Source organism: Haliotis cracherodii, unplaced genomic scaffold (assembly GCF_022045235.1).
Source record: "Haliotis cracherodii isolate W230 unplaced genomic scaffold, xgHalCrac1.p SCAF_28, whole genome shotgun sequence".
Taxonomy (NCBI): Eukaryota; Metazoa; Mollusca; class Gastropoda; order Lepetellida; family Haliotidae; genus Haliotis; species Haliotis cracherodii.
Genome location: NW_027266284.1, coordinates 3,847,715 through 3,866,205, shown reverse-complemented (window position 1 = coordinate 3,866,205; position 18,491 = coordinate 3,847,715). Strand labels below are relative to the sequence as shown.

The 18,491-nt window shown below is 41.2% G+C and overlaps 1 protein-coding gene and 1 pseudogene across 1 annotated transcript in view; both read left to right on the top strand.

Annotated features, from left to right (window-relative positions):
• LOC139473344 (receptor-type tyrosine-protein phosphatase N2-like) overlaps positions 1-18,491 on the top strand; it is a 244,927-nt gene that overhangs the window by 194,987 nt on the left and 31,449 nt on the right. Inside the window, exons 12-13 of the mRNA XM_071255872.1 lie at positions 10,277-10,462; positions 10,974-11,104. Coding sequence (XP_071111973.1) covers positions 10,277-10,462; positions 10,974-11,104 — 317 coding nt within the window. The remainder of the gene's footprint in view (positions 1-10,276; positions 10,463-10,973; positions 11,105-18,491) is intronic.
• On the top strand, positions 12,119-16,718 carry LOC139473345 (proline-rich protein 36-like; annotated as a pseudogene).

Genomic DNA, 18,491 nt, shown 5'->3' with positions numbered 1-18,491 from the left:
TGTTAGAATGTATGTTTCAAGGTAATGGTGGGAACTGTTGGAACAGCAAGAGCAGACATCTTCCTCAACAAAATATCAGTACAAGTCAGACCTTTATGTACAAATCAGACCTTAATGAACCCAATGTTTTTACTTCATTTTGTAAAAGCATGTTACTCAAGGCCTTTGTGCCTTCACAAGTCCTACCATTCAATATGATCAGGGTATTATAGGAGCCTTCCACGTACACTGTCCTCTAGACTGCTACAACCATAAACATTGGGAATCAGGTGTTTTCTAATGGTGACCAGTGGCCCTGTCTTGACTGCACAGATGCAAAAATACCTCATCATTGTTTCCAGTTGATTAGGGGCTGCACTTATGACAGGGAGTAGAGAAAGTGGAATAGTCCAACAATGTCCTCTGACAGTGGTAGAGGGAGTGTCGCCAGTCAGGGATTTGGATGGGAGAGATTGATCTCAACTGATGGCTTTGGTTTTCCAGTGCCGCAAGGTCTATTGTCAAATCTCTGGGGTTGTGATCAGAGACGAGGCTGTATGTACAGCCAGATTTTCCTCAATGGAAGACAAAGATCCTAGATTTTTTCTCTGTGAAAATTGTGGTGTCAACTAGCATATGGTCAGGCGGGTGACAGTATTGATCGCCTTCAAGACACGAGGCTAGTCCGGCTCGCGCACAATCAATACACGCAGGGCAGTTTGTTTTTGTGAGGAATAACGAAGATTTGAAACGCAGCTGGGTCTGGTTGCTATGGCAACTACCAAATCAGCTGGTATAGCGAACTGGCAGCGCCCGTCCGCCGCAGCAACCATGTTTAGGAATCAATAGGTAGAGCCATGTCACTGGTTCGCACAGGCTTAGTTGAGGGTAGAAACACAGGCCATGCATTGGCGAGTGATGTCCACTGCGACCATAGTGCTGGTGATCGCAGCTGCGTTACTGGCTCTGTCACAGCCTACGCTACCACCACACAGGTGAATGGAGCTCCAGCACGCCATGCACAAACCATGCCATTTTGGGTGAACAGATTAAGCAGGTATTTAATTTACTGCCATTTGGCTTACTTTTAAATAATTTGCACTGATTTTGTTTCCTTTTCAGCAAAATTCTAGGCTCTGTGTTCAACTTTCATTTTTGGAGGCAAATTTTGTTCAATTTACCATTCTGTTTATTCATGGTAACATTTAGCCAGTTTCAAATTGCTTTTTTGTGATTTGTTTGTTTTCGGGTAGTTTAATTCTCCTTCAAGCCTGAAGAGTTCCATCCAGGTCTGATAACTCTTATGGTCTTATCTGTGTTTGGTCAGGCTGACTAGTTCAGTAGGGAGTGTTTGTTCGGCATTAATCTCCACCATGTGCTAAGCCGATTGATACTCACTATGATACTGATCAATACTGGAATTGTCGACACAAAAGATTTACGAGTTGAATTTTGTCCCTTTCAATAATCTGGCACAAAGCTCAACCCTAGGTGATGAAGAATGACTATTAATTGATCTATTCCTTGATCACTAGAGGAAGTTTTCTGTGTCATGGCTCCCTCAGTGAGAGATTCCACACATTCTTTCTATACCATGTACATTGCAATAGTGAAATGAACACATGTTAATATCAGTGATACATTGCATCAGTGATGTGCACATGGTAATTCCAGAGGGATACTATCTGCTTTGCAGTGTGGACAGATGGTAATATCTGGTGTATATTTCTGGGGGAGATACATTAGGGATAGATTGCAGTATGGGTGATTGATGGTCTCCTTGTCAGTTTCCGAGCCCTGTTAATGTCAGTCATGTGGTGTGTGTTTGAAATGGACAATGTGAATTGCAAGGAGAGGTTCATCAACAGCGGACAGACATCATTAGTCTAGACAATATTTGTTTGAAAGAGATTTTATACCCAAGGGAAAATGCTGGTCAATGAATACTTCCATACCTTCACATTATCTCTGCAGAATGATAACATTTATGTTGAGATAAAAAATGAACTAATTCTTGGAATTCTATAGATATCATCATAAAAGTGTCCAAGATACTGTCATTTTAGTGTATAAAAACAAATTTATTGTAAATATTTTTTTTTTAAACTATTGAAGTTTGTGGTTGCTGCTAGAAATATTACTGTATCAGCTGAGCATAAGATTACATTGTGTACATCAATGAAATACTGGTGTTAGACACATAGGAATGAGTGTCAGTCACACGCTATCTAGGCAATAAGGTGGTATGTGAGATTACATCTCTGTGTGATGTCTTTGTCCAACATCTACCCATTCTGCACTACATGGGTTTAAATTTGATATTGCTACCTGTCCGCCTTCTTGTTTGCAGAATCTCAGTCCTTGGGCTTTTTGTATTAAACAGTAATTACACTGCAAGCCTTCCTGCAAGTCGTCTGGTAATATGTCAATAAATATTGACTCTAATTTTTCTCTTCTAATTGATTTCACACAGAAATGAAATTTCCATGTTTCTCAGTATGTTATGACAAGGTAACTGAAAAACTCCCTGTTCCTTCAAAGGCTCTGTTCTTGTTTTAATGATCAAATATGTTCAAACGTCGTTCCCATCTGCAATGGTGTTTGTTAAAAACGATTGCTCATCATTGATTTCGGTTCTTTGAAGTGAGAAATTAACGTCAGACATTCTTCCCGCCTGTCAAAGTTATGGGGAAATTGACACCAGTTTGTTTCTATCTGGCACCTGTGTCACACGCTTGGCGTCTTTGCCGGTGCAACAGTGTACACACAGTTAAACACAAACTACAAATTAGCATAACTTTAGTTTTCTGGACTCTTCATTCATTTGGGGGGGAGGGGGGTTTGCAGTCATAGATCTTTGTACTATTTGTGTCAAGCCTGAAGATAGTCATTTGATTTGTACACTTTTATACTTTTTTTCTGCTCATATTTCGAAATTTGTCAAGTTACAACTTCATTTTCCAAAAGACTTTCATAAAATAAAGTGCATGTAGATTTTTAAAACACTCTCTGTTACGATTAGTTTCCCAGTAGGAACATTGTATGGAGATTGGGTTATATTTAATATATTGATTCAAGGATATTCATAGGACTGTCTAATGGAAATAGGACTATGGTGTACCTACCACATTGATGATGAATATGCCAAATGTAGACATGAATATTGATTACATGCATAAACTACAATGTCCAGGTGTGTGTGTTTGGATCGGGAGTGGAAGGGAGAAGTCAACTGTTATCTGTTAAATACTACTGTTATATCTACTACAAACAGTTTCATATCAGAAGGATATATGATAACAAGATTTCACATGACTCTCAGGTAAAATATCTGATTGATGCCTTAGTAGAATATCAGATTAGTTCCTGGGTAAATTATCAGAACGGTTTCTGTATAACATTGGAAAATGATTCATTTAGTGTCATATCATTTTGTTTCTTGGGTAAAATGGTTCTAAGGTAAGAAAACAGCATGGCTTCTTGATAACATATCAGAATAGTTTGCATAGCAGAATGGTACCTAAATGTTTGGGATATATCAGAATGGAATGTGATAAGAACATCAGAAAGATACCTGTTTAGGACATCTGAGATACATGGTCAAGACACCCTTTAACCACATCAGGGGAGGCAATTCAAATGATTTCGCTCAATGGAAAAGGTAACATATAGTATGTATGGGATAATGTATTGAATATATTATTCATTTTGTCTCCAGTCATTTTTGTTCATGAGTTAAACAAGTGTTATGAGCACAAAGTTCGTATGTATTATTCATGTTTTAATCTTGGTTACTGAAGTGGACAAGAAAGAGATTAAAGGAATTTGTGTGTCCATTCCTTATGATGTATTTGATAGAGATTGACGGTGTCCTTTCCCATCAAATCCTCACTTGTCTTGTATAGCATTATGCAAGGTGTGCCAATGCAGAGCAGGTAACAGGGATATAAGTTGGTTTAAGGTTGATGTCTCATAAGGATTTATGGTGGGTATATATTGTGAGATTGATGTGGTACAATAGAAACAACATAAGGTTAAATGATTTAAGGCAGATATACAAATATAGCTTATGGATTTGGTGTAATATTAGGCAGTTTTAAGTAGATATATGGCATATGGTTTGTATTGTTTGTATAAATGTATGCAGGGAGTATACTTAAACCTTGAGAGGGATGTGGGGTTGATATATATATATATATATATATATATATATATATATATATATCATAATATGGTAATAAAAGGTATCTCATACACTCATTGGAGTATAATTGAAGATATCTTATGTGATTAATATCGTATAATTGTATTTATCTCAGAAGGCCCAAATGGTATAATTGTAGGTACATCATAAGCTCAGTATGGCATGATATATATCTTATATGCTCAATATGGTGTGATAGTAGTAGTAGTAGAAGGCATAAATGGTTTAATGTAGATATCTCAGAAGGCCCAAATGGTATAATTGTAGATAGATCATAAGCTCAGTATGGCATGATATATATCTTATATGCTCAATATGGTGTGATAGTAGTAGTAGTAGAAGGCATAAATGGTTTAATGTAGATATCTCAGAAGGCCCAAATGGTATAATTGTAGATAGATCATAAGCTCAATATTGTAGGATCATAGCTAGCTCATAAGGACAATGAGGTATGATTGAGATATATTATATGGTCAATATGGTAGGATCATAGATATCTCATTAGGACAATGAGGTATGATTCAGATATCTCATAAGCTCAATATGGTAGGATCATAGATATCTCATAAGGACAATAAGGTATGATTGAGATATCTCATATGGTCAATATGATAGGATCATAGATAGCTCATAAGGACAATGAGGTATGATTCAGATATCTCATAAGCTCAATATGGTAGGATCATAGATATCTCATAAGGACAATAAGGTATGATTGAGATATCTCATATGGTCAATATGGTAGGATCATAGATAGCTCATAAGGAAAATGGGGTATGATTGAGATATCTCATAAGCTCAGTATGGTAGGATCATAGATACCTCATGAGGTCCATACAGTATGATATATCGTTCTTAAGGTCAGTTTGGTACGATCAGAGATATCTCATAGACTAATAGTGCACACTGATCCATTGTTTCATAATAGCGGTGTAGTGCTTTGAGCATACCAGTGTTTGGTACCTAACGCATCATTGGCCTGTTCATTATTATCATTATTATCATAGGTATAGTAGATATCTCATAAGATCAATATGTTGTGATATATATCTCATAGATAGATATCTCATAGGTCAATATGTGATGATATATATCTCATAGATAGATATCTCATAGGTCAATATGTGATGATATATATCTCATAGATAGATATCTCATAGGTCAATATGTGATGATATATATCTCATAGATAGATATCTCATAGGTCAATATGTGATGATATATATCCCATAGATAGATATCTCATAGGTCGATATGTGATGATATATATCTCATAGATAGATATCTCATAGGTCAATATGTGATGATAGATATCTCATAGATAGATATCTCATAGGTCAATATGTGATGATAGATATCTCATAGGTCGATGAGGTATTATGGTACACATGAGAAGGAGTCTATATCATGACAGGTACAGATGAGCTTGAATCAATGGAAGCTATCAGATAGGCACTATGTAAGATATGCAGGATGATTCCTAGGTATTGACATACTAATGTGTGGTAAAGCATCCAGGTTAATGTGCCCTTGTATGTTCCGAATGTGGAACAGCATCTATCAACTGTTAATCCTTTACTCTGCTGTAGTTGCTGGTGATGTGTTTGTATCACTGTTGTTTAACAGGACTGAGTTGGGTAGTAGGCAAGGTCACTGCACAAGAAAGACCAAATTTGTTGTAAATTGATTTGGCATGCAGGATTTATCTTGTATGGAGCTCATTACAAGCCTCAAGTCAAATGGAGAAATAGTGAATCTTGCAAAGCCTGGCCACAGGATGTGGAACTCTGATTAGAAATGGGTGCACTTTCTGAATCCCTTCTCCGATAATTAACATGTCACTCTATGGCTGCCTCTAATTAAGGAGTTTGGTGAACCTCTTCCTCGAGGAAGGATTATAAATGGGGGCTTATAGTGTCTTAAGTGATTGGAATAGCCTGTTCTGTATCTGTTCACCCACCCACCCCTGCAGGAATTAATGGATTGATCCACATCAAAAGGATAAAGATTCCATAGGAGATTCAGGGTTAAAAGGTGAATTTTAATGACAAATTAGCATGGTGTCTTTAATGGTCAAATTGGATGGCTTAAGGCTTGACATATGTGGAGTGTTCAGGACACTGTTTAGGGCGCTCTTAACATTGAGGTTGCTTTTAACATTGAAATAAAAATGAACATCAACATTATTTAATTCTGATGACTTGATATTCCAAACATGCAATCATATTGAGCTCCCATTACAAGATTAATGTATGAAAAGAAGGTTTGGGTATTTAATTAAATTGATTTTTCATATGAAATAAAACGCTTGGGCAGTGATGCTTGAAGTTTGCCTAATTCGGGTGATAGCATGCCCTGCACATAGAAACAAACATGATGCATGAAATATGATGTGTTTTCAATGGAATGTTGAGTACTGTGGAACTCGTCTTCCCATAGAGACTATACCTTGAAATCACAGGATAGAAAATCTTATTTGGTGGTATGCAATATTAATGACCATCATACTTTGAAATGTGTCTCCGTGGTGATTGATTGCTTTGTAACTGACAGAGAAAATGCATATTTTTTATTGATGTCAAATGCCAGTCGTCGTTTTGAGTCAACATCACTGTTTGATTTTTCTGCCAAGGAACGTGAGGTAGTAAGGACATTTTCCACAGCTTTCCAGTGTACGGCCAGAACACTTAGTTCATTAGGTCACCCTCTTTGATGTCGGAAATTTCGTTATTGATGAGATTGAGGAAGCCTAATACAACTATCCTGGCAGTATTTTGTTAAAGGGTGTGCAAAGATAGGAATTATGACATTAATATTCCATGAGCAGAGACTTGTCATGGCCTTTGTCTTGCGTCAGGTTGCAAATACTCCACTTCTTTGGTCACAGCATTCATTCGTTTACATTCCAAAGATTCTGTTGGGAGCTAGCTTTTAGCTTTTCCTGCCTTTTCTTTGAGTTAACTGTACATTAAAGGATGGTGGAAATGTAAATTTTGTTAAAGTGCTTCATTATGTTTTTGCTGATCATGTTGTTACATGACGATCAACTCAGGGACGTTACAATTATGATCCACGCACGGCTTCACATTCCTCTCGTCCCCAAAGAAGCACTCTTCTAGTTCACAGCTGCTAACAGAAAGTAGATTTCTTTTAAGTTGGATGCTTCAAACATGTCAAATGTTGAGTGTATTTTTTCTGAAATACTGCACAGATGGGATGTCGTTTTAGTATGTTATGCTTGTTGAATTTATATCTTTGGTTTTAATGAAACCATGACAATGAAAAATGAAAAAAAAACTTGTTCAGAACTTAAAGAAAAGGTGGAATCTTTAAATATTGCAATTTCAATTTGTTTACTCATTTATCTTTCTTCCTTGTAGAATGAAGCACAAAAGGTAGTATTCATTCTGAATTTCATGGCTTTGAATTGATGGCATTCACTCCTGAAAGGTTGGAATAGAAATCTTTTTCCTTCAAATGCCAAGTATGTCATTTTGGGAGATTGTTTTTGTTTAACATTGAAGCTGTGCTATCACTTGTCAAGCATGTGAGAAGTTTGCAAGATGTTTGAATTTAGAGGAGTCATACTGAAACCATACACTTAAGGGAGGTAACTGCTGGAGGTGAAAAGACTGTCTGGAAACAGCATCCTTTTTGAAAATGTTTTGTTGAGAATAAGCCATCAGATAAGCTTTTTGCAAAGAGGCAAAAGGAAGAATTCTAGAAAATCCTTTTCCCAATATCTGCAGTCTTGAGACAAAATTTCTCTGCATTTATTCGATCCATGCTTTTTGTAAGAAGTTTTTGAAAAAATCTAATTCCCATGTCTTCAGTAGAAGGTGCTATAGGTCATGACCTCGAAGCTGCATTCCCATCAGGTTTCCATGGTAACCAGATTGGGGGACAAATTAGATTTTTACTGGGAATATGTATTCTTATTAGATTAGGCAGTTCTTGATAAAATGCAAGTATTCATAAAGTAAATAGCTTGCAGGGTTGAGGTGGTAAAATTGTCACAAACACGCAGAACTTAGCTATCCTCTTAGTCAGCAGTTTAAAGGCAGTGTTCCACTTCTGCACAAATATCAATGTCCATTAATCTGCTTTCCAATAAAGACATTAAATGTGCCTGGATTGGTATGGCTGTTTCAACTGGAATATATTCCCAATGAAGAGCCCCTTATGAACTTCATCTCAACAGTATATATGTTGCTGTCTCTCAATGTGTATTTTATGACTTGATTGCATCCCAAGACTTACAAATACCAGTATACCGGTAACTGAGTGCTTTCTGTCAATAGTTTCTGAGCTAAATTATCTATGTCAAGATGAAAGGACAGTTCTCAGTTGTCTTCCCTCTGTATTTAGACCCCAAATATATTTTTTTAAATGAAATGTGAAAAACGTATGTGAAATAAGGATTAGTTAATAAATAATCCAATGGTTCTATCCAAAATATATATTGATGGAGGATCTAATTACATATATCTTTTCCAAGAGGACCTGATACTTCATTCTGTGTTAAAAATCAAACATAAGTTTGATTCAATCTAGTGTGATGATGGAGGAATGTTGACAGCCAGAGAAAAGCAAGCCATCTAGATCTAGAAGGTGCCACCTCAAAAAAGTCTTTTTCAAATGAGATCTGGAAGCAGCCGACACAAATGAATGGTTGCCGAGCAGTGTGAATAAAGGCTGTTGAATTTGGCAGGATGTCCTTGGAACAAATGAAGTTTTTTGAAATGCCAAAGTGTGAAATGAAGACATATTTGTCAAGCCAAATTGGTTGACTTTAGGCTACATGAATGGTGTATCTACAGCCGAAAGTTAGAAATAATTTATAGTGTTAAAACGGATAATGCATGATACTGTCAAATGTAGCTAAGATCAAATTTAAACTGGCACTCACTGGGAATGAGGCGAGCAAATCTAGTTTATTTCCTCGATATTTTGATAGTCTATGTGTAAGGGCTTCACCTTTAAGTGTGGTGCTGTTCAAGAGACGTTGTAGGATGGCCATAAATAAGCTGATTTTTGTCAACACCCAGTAGAGAAACTCATGAGGTCGGCAACACCGGTATGTAATGTTGCACTCTGTGACATCACTTCAGCATCCAATTGTAGGCAGCATTAGTGTTTGGTTTCTCACAAATTGGTAGGGGAAATTAGATTTGCTTATGGACAATATCAAGGTTTTGGCAAACCATCTTTGACGTAATTTATGTTTGTAGTAATGGCATCCTTTGGTGTAATAGCCCAGTGTTTGGGAACCCACCAATTTGAGAGAATTAAACTAAAACAATCTTGGAATGGTTGTTTTTCAGGAGACATTTTTCGTATTCAGAACTTGCTAAAAGTGGAGGACAGATGCATTATATTGTATAATGTGTGCCAATAGCACATTAAATCATTTGTGTGAGAAAGTCAAACTTTTTTATCAATTTGAATGTCAGAAAGGAGTTTAAAATTTACTATTAATTACATTATAGGAATCATGTAAGTGTTGTGGAATAAATAGTTCTTGTGCCACAAAAAGAGAAAAGACAGGTATTCTCTGGTGAAGTGAACATTTCTCAAGTACCAGTATTTGAAGACCAGCTCGCACCTGGCTCCTCCATCATCAATCAACTAACACAATCGTACCTAAGGTCCTTTATCAACAAGTATGCCTGCTTTGCACACAAGCAGTCACTCATATTGACAGCTGTCATTCTGACACATATGTCATTCTGACACATCACTCAAACTGATGCAGGCTTCCTGTTGGTCCATCAGATCTGTCCATTAGGAAGGGATATGATTCTATGAATGAAAAGTGTGGGATTCAATCAGACATGTTAGATTTCCTTATGTTGTCCCCTGTTCCCTGTGGAACTGAATGAGTAGTGGTACTCATCTCCTGATATTGAAGGATGATCATAGTCAACTCACCAACTCCTGTTTTGGGAATATAATGTGAGTTAGGATTGAGTGTACTCTTTCATAATGGATGCATCTACTCACTTAATAATCTTAAGTGATCCAGCTGATGTTATGAATATGTACAGTAAATGATGTATACAAGCCAGACTAAGATGTCGTTTGTTGTTTCAGAACCAGGTGGCGCTGAAGAAAGACAACAAGTATGTTGTTCTGACGTTCATCCTGGTAGGATCCATTGCTGGCATCCTCCTCGCTGTTGTCGTCATCTACATCATCAAGCGCCACACCCGATCCAAGGAAAAACTGGCTCAGCTATCAGCAACAGGCGAAGGGAACGAGGCATCAAAGGACTACCAGGTATCAACAGCCACCATTTTGGGATTTTGAAAAGTTAAAACACAACATTTCTCTTAAACATCCAAGGCTGTATTCCAAAAGTCAACTCCTGTACTTAAACATAGACTTTCGATAGTCCTAGCACTGACGTCACTTTGTGGGTTGGGGTAAAGGTTGTTAAGTAAAGGCCTTGTGAAAGATTTTTTTTTAGTTTTGTGCGAAGTGTAAATTCTTGCTTTGATATTATTGTACAAATCTCCGGAATTTTAAGAATGAGTTTTGCCTAAGCATGCTGCATGGTTGCTTACAAATGTGAATGAGTTTTCTGCCTTCTCAGAAAAAAAGCAAAAATAATTCCTGGTGACCTGATAATTCTGAAAATAAGATGGTGATGATTTTTCATCTGTATCAGAGACAGGAAATGATTTACGGTTCTCAGAAACATTCACAGATGTATGACTTAAAGAAGATGATAAAGAAGACTGCTGTAGTGATTGAAATGATGGTTTGAAAGACTTGATTTCTGCAACAGGACTTATGTCGTCAGCGTATGCAGAGCAAGTCTTCCGAGAAGCCAGAGCCACTCCATGCTGCCTCCCGGATAGGCAGTGTGTCCGAGTCCCAGGTCCGTAGTCCTTCCAGTAGGAGCAGCACGTCCTCCTGGTGAGTTCAGGGATGTAGGGTACAGAATACACTCAAGAAATAACAGTAATGGGCAAACTCAATTCTTTTGAATATTTGAATTTCATCATTCTCATTTGAAAAGACATATTGAGTTGCATCCACAAACTCAATTGCTTAGCCACACCAACTCAACATGAAATACCTTGCCTCTGGAAAGTTAAGTTTCTTGTCATCATAACTAGAAAAGAGTGTAAAGCATGTTAGGTCATGTGTTTACGTGGAGTAGGAGAAATGTGTTGTTGCTAATTGAGAAATGTTTTTTTGTGAAAGCCTCTACAAATAGACACGTGTAAAACAGTATGAAGAGTACACACACATATAGTGAATTTGGATGACATCAGTCATCAGGCTGGATTTTGATTTATGAGTTGTGATATGTTTCAGCATTGGTTGATGTATATACCCTGGTATGAGTCATGGGTTGTTTGTTGTCTGTGGTGGTTTTATGTTGTGGGATGTGTCAATAAAGAAATCAGTCCCACTGTGATGTGGAGTGATGTTCATGTATGATGGAATGAAGACACCAGTGACTGTATAGTCAGGCAAACAAGCACAGACACACCAGCAGGGAGACAGCGATGCCCAGGCAGGCACTACAGTACATACTCTATGACAGACAATAGGAATGATGTGTGGTACTATAGATTTGTGTTCAACTTACCCCGGTAATACTGGCTCTGTCCTTTGTTCTGGTACATTACAAGTGGAAGTTTGTGTATTTACAAATACACTCAATAATGCATTCTGTAGGAAACAACACAAATATTATGCTCCAAAAAACATAAAACAGATGTTGGTATTAACAAAAGAATAAATGTTTAATGAAACATTTCATATTTGCATGAGGTGAAATTCTCTCTTTACATGTAGAATGAAAACATTAATTCCATGATAGCTTTATTAAAATAAGCATTTCTATTGGTACCTACATAATTAAACCGTTTAACTCTAATAAAAGATTTGTTTAAGACCAATGTGACTCTAGGGAAAAGTATGAAATTTACCATACTTGTAGGACAAGTATCCAGGCATCAGTATCTCCCCCATCAGTATCCCCCATCAGTATCCACCCATCAGTATTCACCCATCAGTATCCACCCATCAGTATCCACCTATCAGTATCCACCCATCAGTATCTCCCCCATCAGTATCCCCCATCAGTATCCACCCATCAGTATTCACCCATCAGTATCCACCCATCAGTATCCACCCATCAGTAACTCCCCCATCAGTATCCACCCATCAGTATCTCCCCCATCAGTATCCACCCATCAGTACCTACCCCATCAGTATCCACCCATCAGTATCCCCCATCAGTATCCACCCATTAGTAACTCCCCCATCAGTATCCCCCATCAGTATCCACCCATCAGTATCCACCCATCAGTAACTCCCCCATCAGTATCCACCCATCAGTATCCACCCATCAGTATCCACCCATCAGTACCTCCCCCATCAGTATCCACCCATCAGTATCCCCCATCAGTATCCACCCATTAGTAACTCCCCCATCAGTATCCCCCATCAGTATCCACCCATCAGTATCTCCCCCATCAGTATCCACCCATCAGTATCCACCCATCAGTATCCACCCATCAGTATCCCCCATCAGTATCCACCCATCAGTATCCACCCATCAGTATCTCCCCCATCAGTATCCACCCATCAGTATCCCCCATCAGTATCCACCCATCAGTATCCACCCATCAGTATCCCCCATCAGTATCCACCCATCAGTATCCCCCATCAGTATCCACCCATTAGTAACTCCCCCATCAGTATCCCCCATCAGTATCCACCCATCAGTATCTCCCCCATCAGTATCCACCCATCAGTATCCACCCATCAGTATCTCCCCCATCAGTATCCACCCATCAGTATCCACCCATCAGTATCCACCCATCAGTATCCCCCATCAGTATCCACCCATCAGTATCTCCCCCAACAGTATCCACCCATCAGTATCCACCCATCAGTATCCCCCATCAGTATCCACCCATCAGTAACTCCCCCATCAGTAACTCCCCCATCAGTATCCACCCATCAGAATCCACCCATCAGTATCCCCCATCAGTATCCACCCATCAGTATCCACCCATCAGTATCTCCCCCATCAGTATCCACCCATCAGTATCCACCCATCAGTATCCCCCATCAGTATCCACCCATCAGTATCCACCCATCAGTAACTCCCCCATCGGTATCCACCCATCAGTATCCACCCATCAGTATCCACCCATCAGTATCCCCCTCATCAGTATCCACCCATCAGTATCCCCCATCAGTATCCACCCATCAGTATCCACCCATCAGTATCCACCCATCAGTATCTCCCCCATCAGTATCCACCCATCAGTATCCACCCATCAGTATCCCCCATCAGTATCCACCCATCAGTAACTCCCCCATCAGTATCCACCCATCAGAATCCACCCATCAGTATCCCCCATCAGTATCCACCCATCAGTATCCACCCATCAGTATCCCCCTCATCAGTATCCACCCATCAGTATCCCCCTCATCAGTATCCACCCATCAGTATCCCCCTCATCAGTATCCACCCATCAGTATCCACCCATCAGTATCCACCCATCAGTATCCACCCATCAGTAACTCCCCCATCAGTATCCACCCATCAGTATCCACCCATCAGTAACTCCCCCATCAGTAACTCCCCCATCAGTATCCCCCATCAGTATCCCTCCATCAGTATCCCTCCATCAGTATCTCCCCCATCAGTATCCACCCATCAGTATCCACCCATCAGTATCCCCCATGAGTATCCACCCATCAGTATCTCCCCCATCAGTATCCACCCATCAGTATCCACCCATCAGTATCCCCCATCAGTATCCACCCATCAGTATCTCCCCCATCAGTATCCACCCATCAGTATCCACCCATCAGTATCTCCCCCATCAGTATCCACCCATCAGTATCCACCCATCAGTATCCACCCATCAGTATCCCCCATCAGTATCCACCCATCAGTATCTCCCCCATCAGTATCCACCCATCAGTATCCACCCATCAGTATCCCCCATCAGTATCCACCCATCAGTAACTCCCCCATCAGTAACTCCCCCATCAGTATCCACCCATCAGAATCCACCCATCAGTATCCCCCATCAGTATCCACCCATCAGTATCCACCCATCAGTATCCACCCATCAGTATCTCCCCCATCAGTATCCACCCATCAGTATCCACCCATCAGTATCCACCCATCAGTATCCACCCATCAGTAACTCCCCCATCAGTATCCACCCATCAGAATCCACCCGTCAGTATCCCCCATCAGTATCCACCCATCAGTATCCACCCATCAGTATCCCCCTCATCAGTATCCACCCATCAGTATCCCCCTCATCAGTATCCACCCATCAGTATCCCCCTCATCAGTATCCACCCATCAGTATCCACCCATCAGTATCCACCCATCAGTATCCACCCATCAGTAACTCCCCCATCAGTATCCACCCATCAGTATCCACCCATCAGTAACTCCCCCATCAGTAACTCCCCCATCAGTATCCCCCATCAGTATCCCTCCATCAGTATCCCTCCATCAGTATCTCCCCCATCAGTATCCACCCATCAGTATCCACCCATCAGTATCCCCCATCAGTATCCACCCATCAGTATCTCCCCCATCAGTATCCACCCATCAGTATCCACCCATCAGTATACACCCATCAGTATACACCCATCAGTATCCCCCATCAGTATCCACCCATCAGTATCCACCCATCAGTATCCACCCATCAGTATCCCCCATCAGTATCCACCCATCAGTATCCACCCATCAGTATCCCCCATCAGTATCCACCCATCAGTATCCACCCATCAGTATCTCCCCATCAGTATCCACCCATCAGTATCCACCCATCAGTATCCACCCATCAGTATCCCTCCATCAGCATCCACTCACCACTATCCATCCGTCAGTATCCACCCATCAGTATCCACCCATCAGTATCCACTCACCACTATCCACCCATCAGTATCCCTCCATCAGCATCCACTCACCACTATCCACCCATCAGTATCCCTCCATCAGCATCCACTCACCACTATCCATCCATCAGTATCCACCCATCAATATCCACCCATCAGTATCCCCCATCAGTATCCACCCATCAGTATCCACCCATCAGTATCCACCCATCAGTATCTCCCCATCAGTATCCACCCATCAGTATCCACCCATCAGTATCCATCCGTCAGTATCCACCCATCAGTATCCACCCATCAGTATCCACCCATCAGTATCCCTCCATCAGTATCTCCCCCATCAGCAACCACCCATCTGTATCCCTCCATCAGCATCCACTCACCACTATCCATCCGTCAGTATCCACCCATCAGTATCCACCCATAGGTATCCACCCATCAGTATCCCTCCATCAGCATCCACTCACCACTATCCACCCATCTGTATCCCTCCATCAGCATCCACTCACCACTATCCATCCGTCAGTATCCACCCATCAGTATCCCCCCATCAGTATCCACCCATCAGTATCCACCCATCAGTATCCCCCATCAGTATCCACCCATCAGTATCCCTCCATCAGCATCCACTCACCACTATCCATCCGTCAGTATCCACCCATCAGTATCCACCCATCAGTATCCACCCATCAGTATCCCTCCATCAGCATCCACTCACCACTATCCATCCGTCAGTATCCACCCATCAGTATCCACCCATCAGTATCCACCCATCAGTATCCCTCCATCAGCATCCACTCACCACTATCCACCCATCGGTATCCACCCATCGGTATCCACCCATCGGTATCCACCCATCAGTATCCCTCCATCAGCATCCACTCACCACTATCCGTCCGTCATTATCCAACCATCAGTATCCACCCATGGGTATCCACCCATCGGTATCCACCCATCGGTATCCCCCATCAGTGTCCACCCATAGGTATCCACCCATCAGTATCCACCCATCGGTATCCACCATCAGTATCCACCCATCAGTATCCACCCATCAGTATCCCTCCATCAGCATCCACTCACCACTATCCATCCGTCAGTATCCAACCATCAGTATCCACCCATCGGTATCCTCCCATCGGTATCCACCCATCGGTATCCACCCATCGGTATCCCCCATCAGTGTCCACCCATCAGTATCCACCCGTCAGTATCCACCCATCGGTATCCACCCATTGGTATCCCCCATCAGTATCCACCCATCAGTATCCGCCCATCAGTATCCACCCATCAGTATCCACCCATCAGTATCCCTCCATCAGCATCCACTCACCACTATCCATCCGTCAGTATCCAACCATCAGTATCCACCCATCGGTATCCACCCATCGGTATCCACCCATCGGTATCCACCCATCAGTATCCACCCATCAGTATCCCTCCATCAGCATCCACTCACCACTATCCATCCGTCAGTATCCAACCATCAGTATCCACCCATAGGTATCCACCCATCAGTATCCACCCATCGGTATCCACCCATCGGTATCCCCCATCAGTGTCCACCCATAGGTATCCACCCATCAGCATCCACTCACCACTATCCACCCATCGGTATCCAGTTGCTGATTCAACAGATTGAAACCTTAGGTCAAGAAAAAGAAATGGAAAATTCCTTTCTACAGTACTCAAACATTAGCAGGGCAGACTAAAGCTCTCATTGGTGCCTCTCATGATTGTCTACAGATGCCATCCAGAAAGCAGAAAACCAAAAATAAATCTTTTGATTTTTTTCCTCTTTTGGCAAGATTGATCAGCCACTATGACCAAGTCATTCCCCTCCATTAATCACCCAATGAATGAATATGTTATCTTTCATCAGTTTGTGCTCCAGAACCCACCATGTCAAACCAGGGAGTTATTACATCATATTATCATACAATTAATCGTGTCCTCTACTGGGCTATGTTGGTTGTGGTTATTAATGTATAATTTAGCAGCCCTTGGGACAGGCAACAGCCCTTGAGCACCACTCCAAGCTCTTTGAATCAGCAATCACCATGACTACTTGGTTATCATTGAATTAATTTATCATTCACATTACAATAGACGAGACCAAAATGGTTGACAGATTTGTAATCCAAGAAATAATGTTTTTGTGTGATTGTGATTTCTCTGAGAGTTGGAGAGATATAGTTTTGTGTCCAATTATGCCAGAAAGGTTGGTATTTTTCAATGCTCAGTGATTTTTGAAAATGTGTAGTTGCCCCGGCCCCATCAACACAGGTCACACACACACACACACACACACACACACACACACACACACACACACACACACACACAGGCCTGGATTGTCTGGTCCAGACTCAATTATTTACAGACCGCCGTCATATAGCTGGAATATTGCTGAATGTGGCGTTAAACAACCAACGAATCAACCAACCAACCACCACACACACACACACACATAGCCTGCATTAGGATCAGTTGTAGCTACCAGACATGCAAACAGACACAGCCTGCAGTAAGGTCTGTGGTATCTACCATGCCAACAGATTGACACAGCCAGTTCATGAAGCACCATAGAATTAAGAGATGACTGCTGTAGGTTCTGTTCGTGATGCAGACATACATGTACATGCAGTTCACGGAGCTTGGTGTCCTCCTACATCGATGTGCCAGCTGTGAGCTACAAGCCCTCTGATGTGACAGTAATGAGCTACGTCTATTTCTACCAATCTCACACTCACAGGAGTGAGAAGCGTGGATGAGAAATTCAATTTTTCCCCTAATACCTCATTGTGATGCGGGAAGGCCCACAGAGGGGCAAGGGTGGGCTTGTCTTGTCTGTCAAAGAAGTCGCTTGTGTCTTTTGCTGCTCATTAACTTCCAGATGACCCACACCGAAATCTGCCCGGAGTCACAATGTGCCTTGTTAAAAGTCTTTGTCTCCTGCTTCCCCTCATAGTGCTTTGCAATTCTACCATCGCTACAGATGCAGGGTGATCGGTGTTGGTAGTATGATGTTTTAGTGGTTAAGTAAGAATAGGATGAGATACTCAGCATGATGGGTGTTAACTAAACCTATCAGAAATCTGTAGAAATCTTTCTCAGCTTTCCAGGATTTCCCATCGTAACCACCCTTTCCCTACTCATCCTTGCTGACTGTCAGGATAATCACTTGTGTCCATCAGAACAAGTTTTATTATCATGGCATTGACCTACGCAAACTGAAGACACTGCCACACAGTGTTGTAGGTTCACCAAGAACCTTGCACTGCTGCCACCAATTTAGCCTCACAATGGGCTTGTGTAATGGCAAAGTCGACCCACTTCTCCTCACTTGTTAGCTTTGGTGTTAGCTTTGTCTGGTGCCTAAATCTCACGTCTTAACCTAGACCCTAGTGGTTAG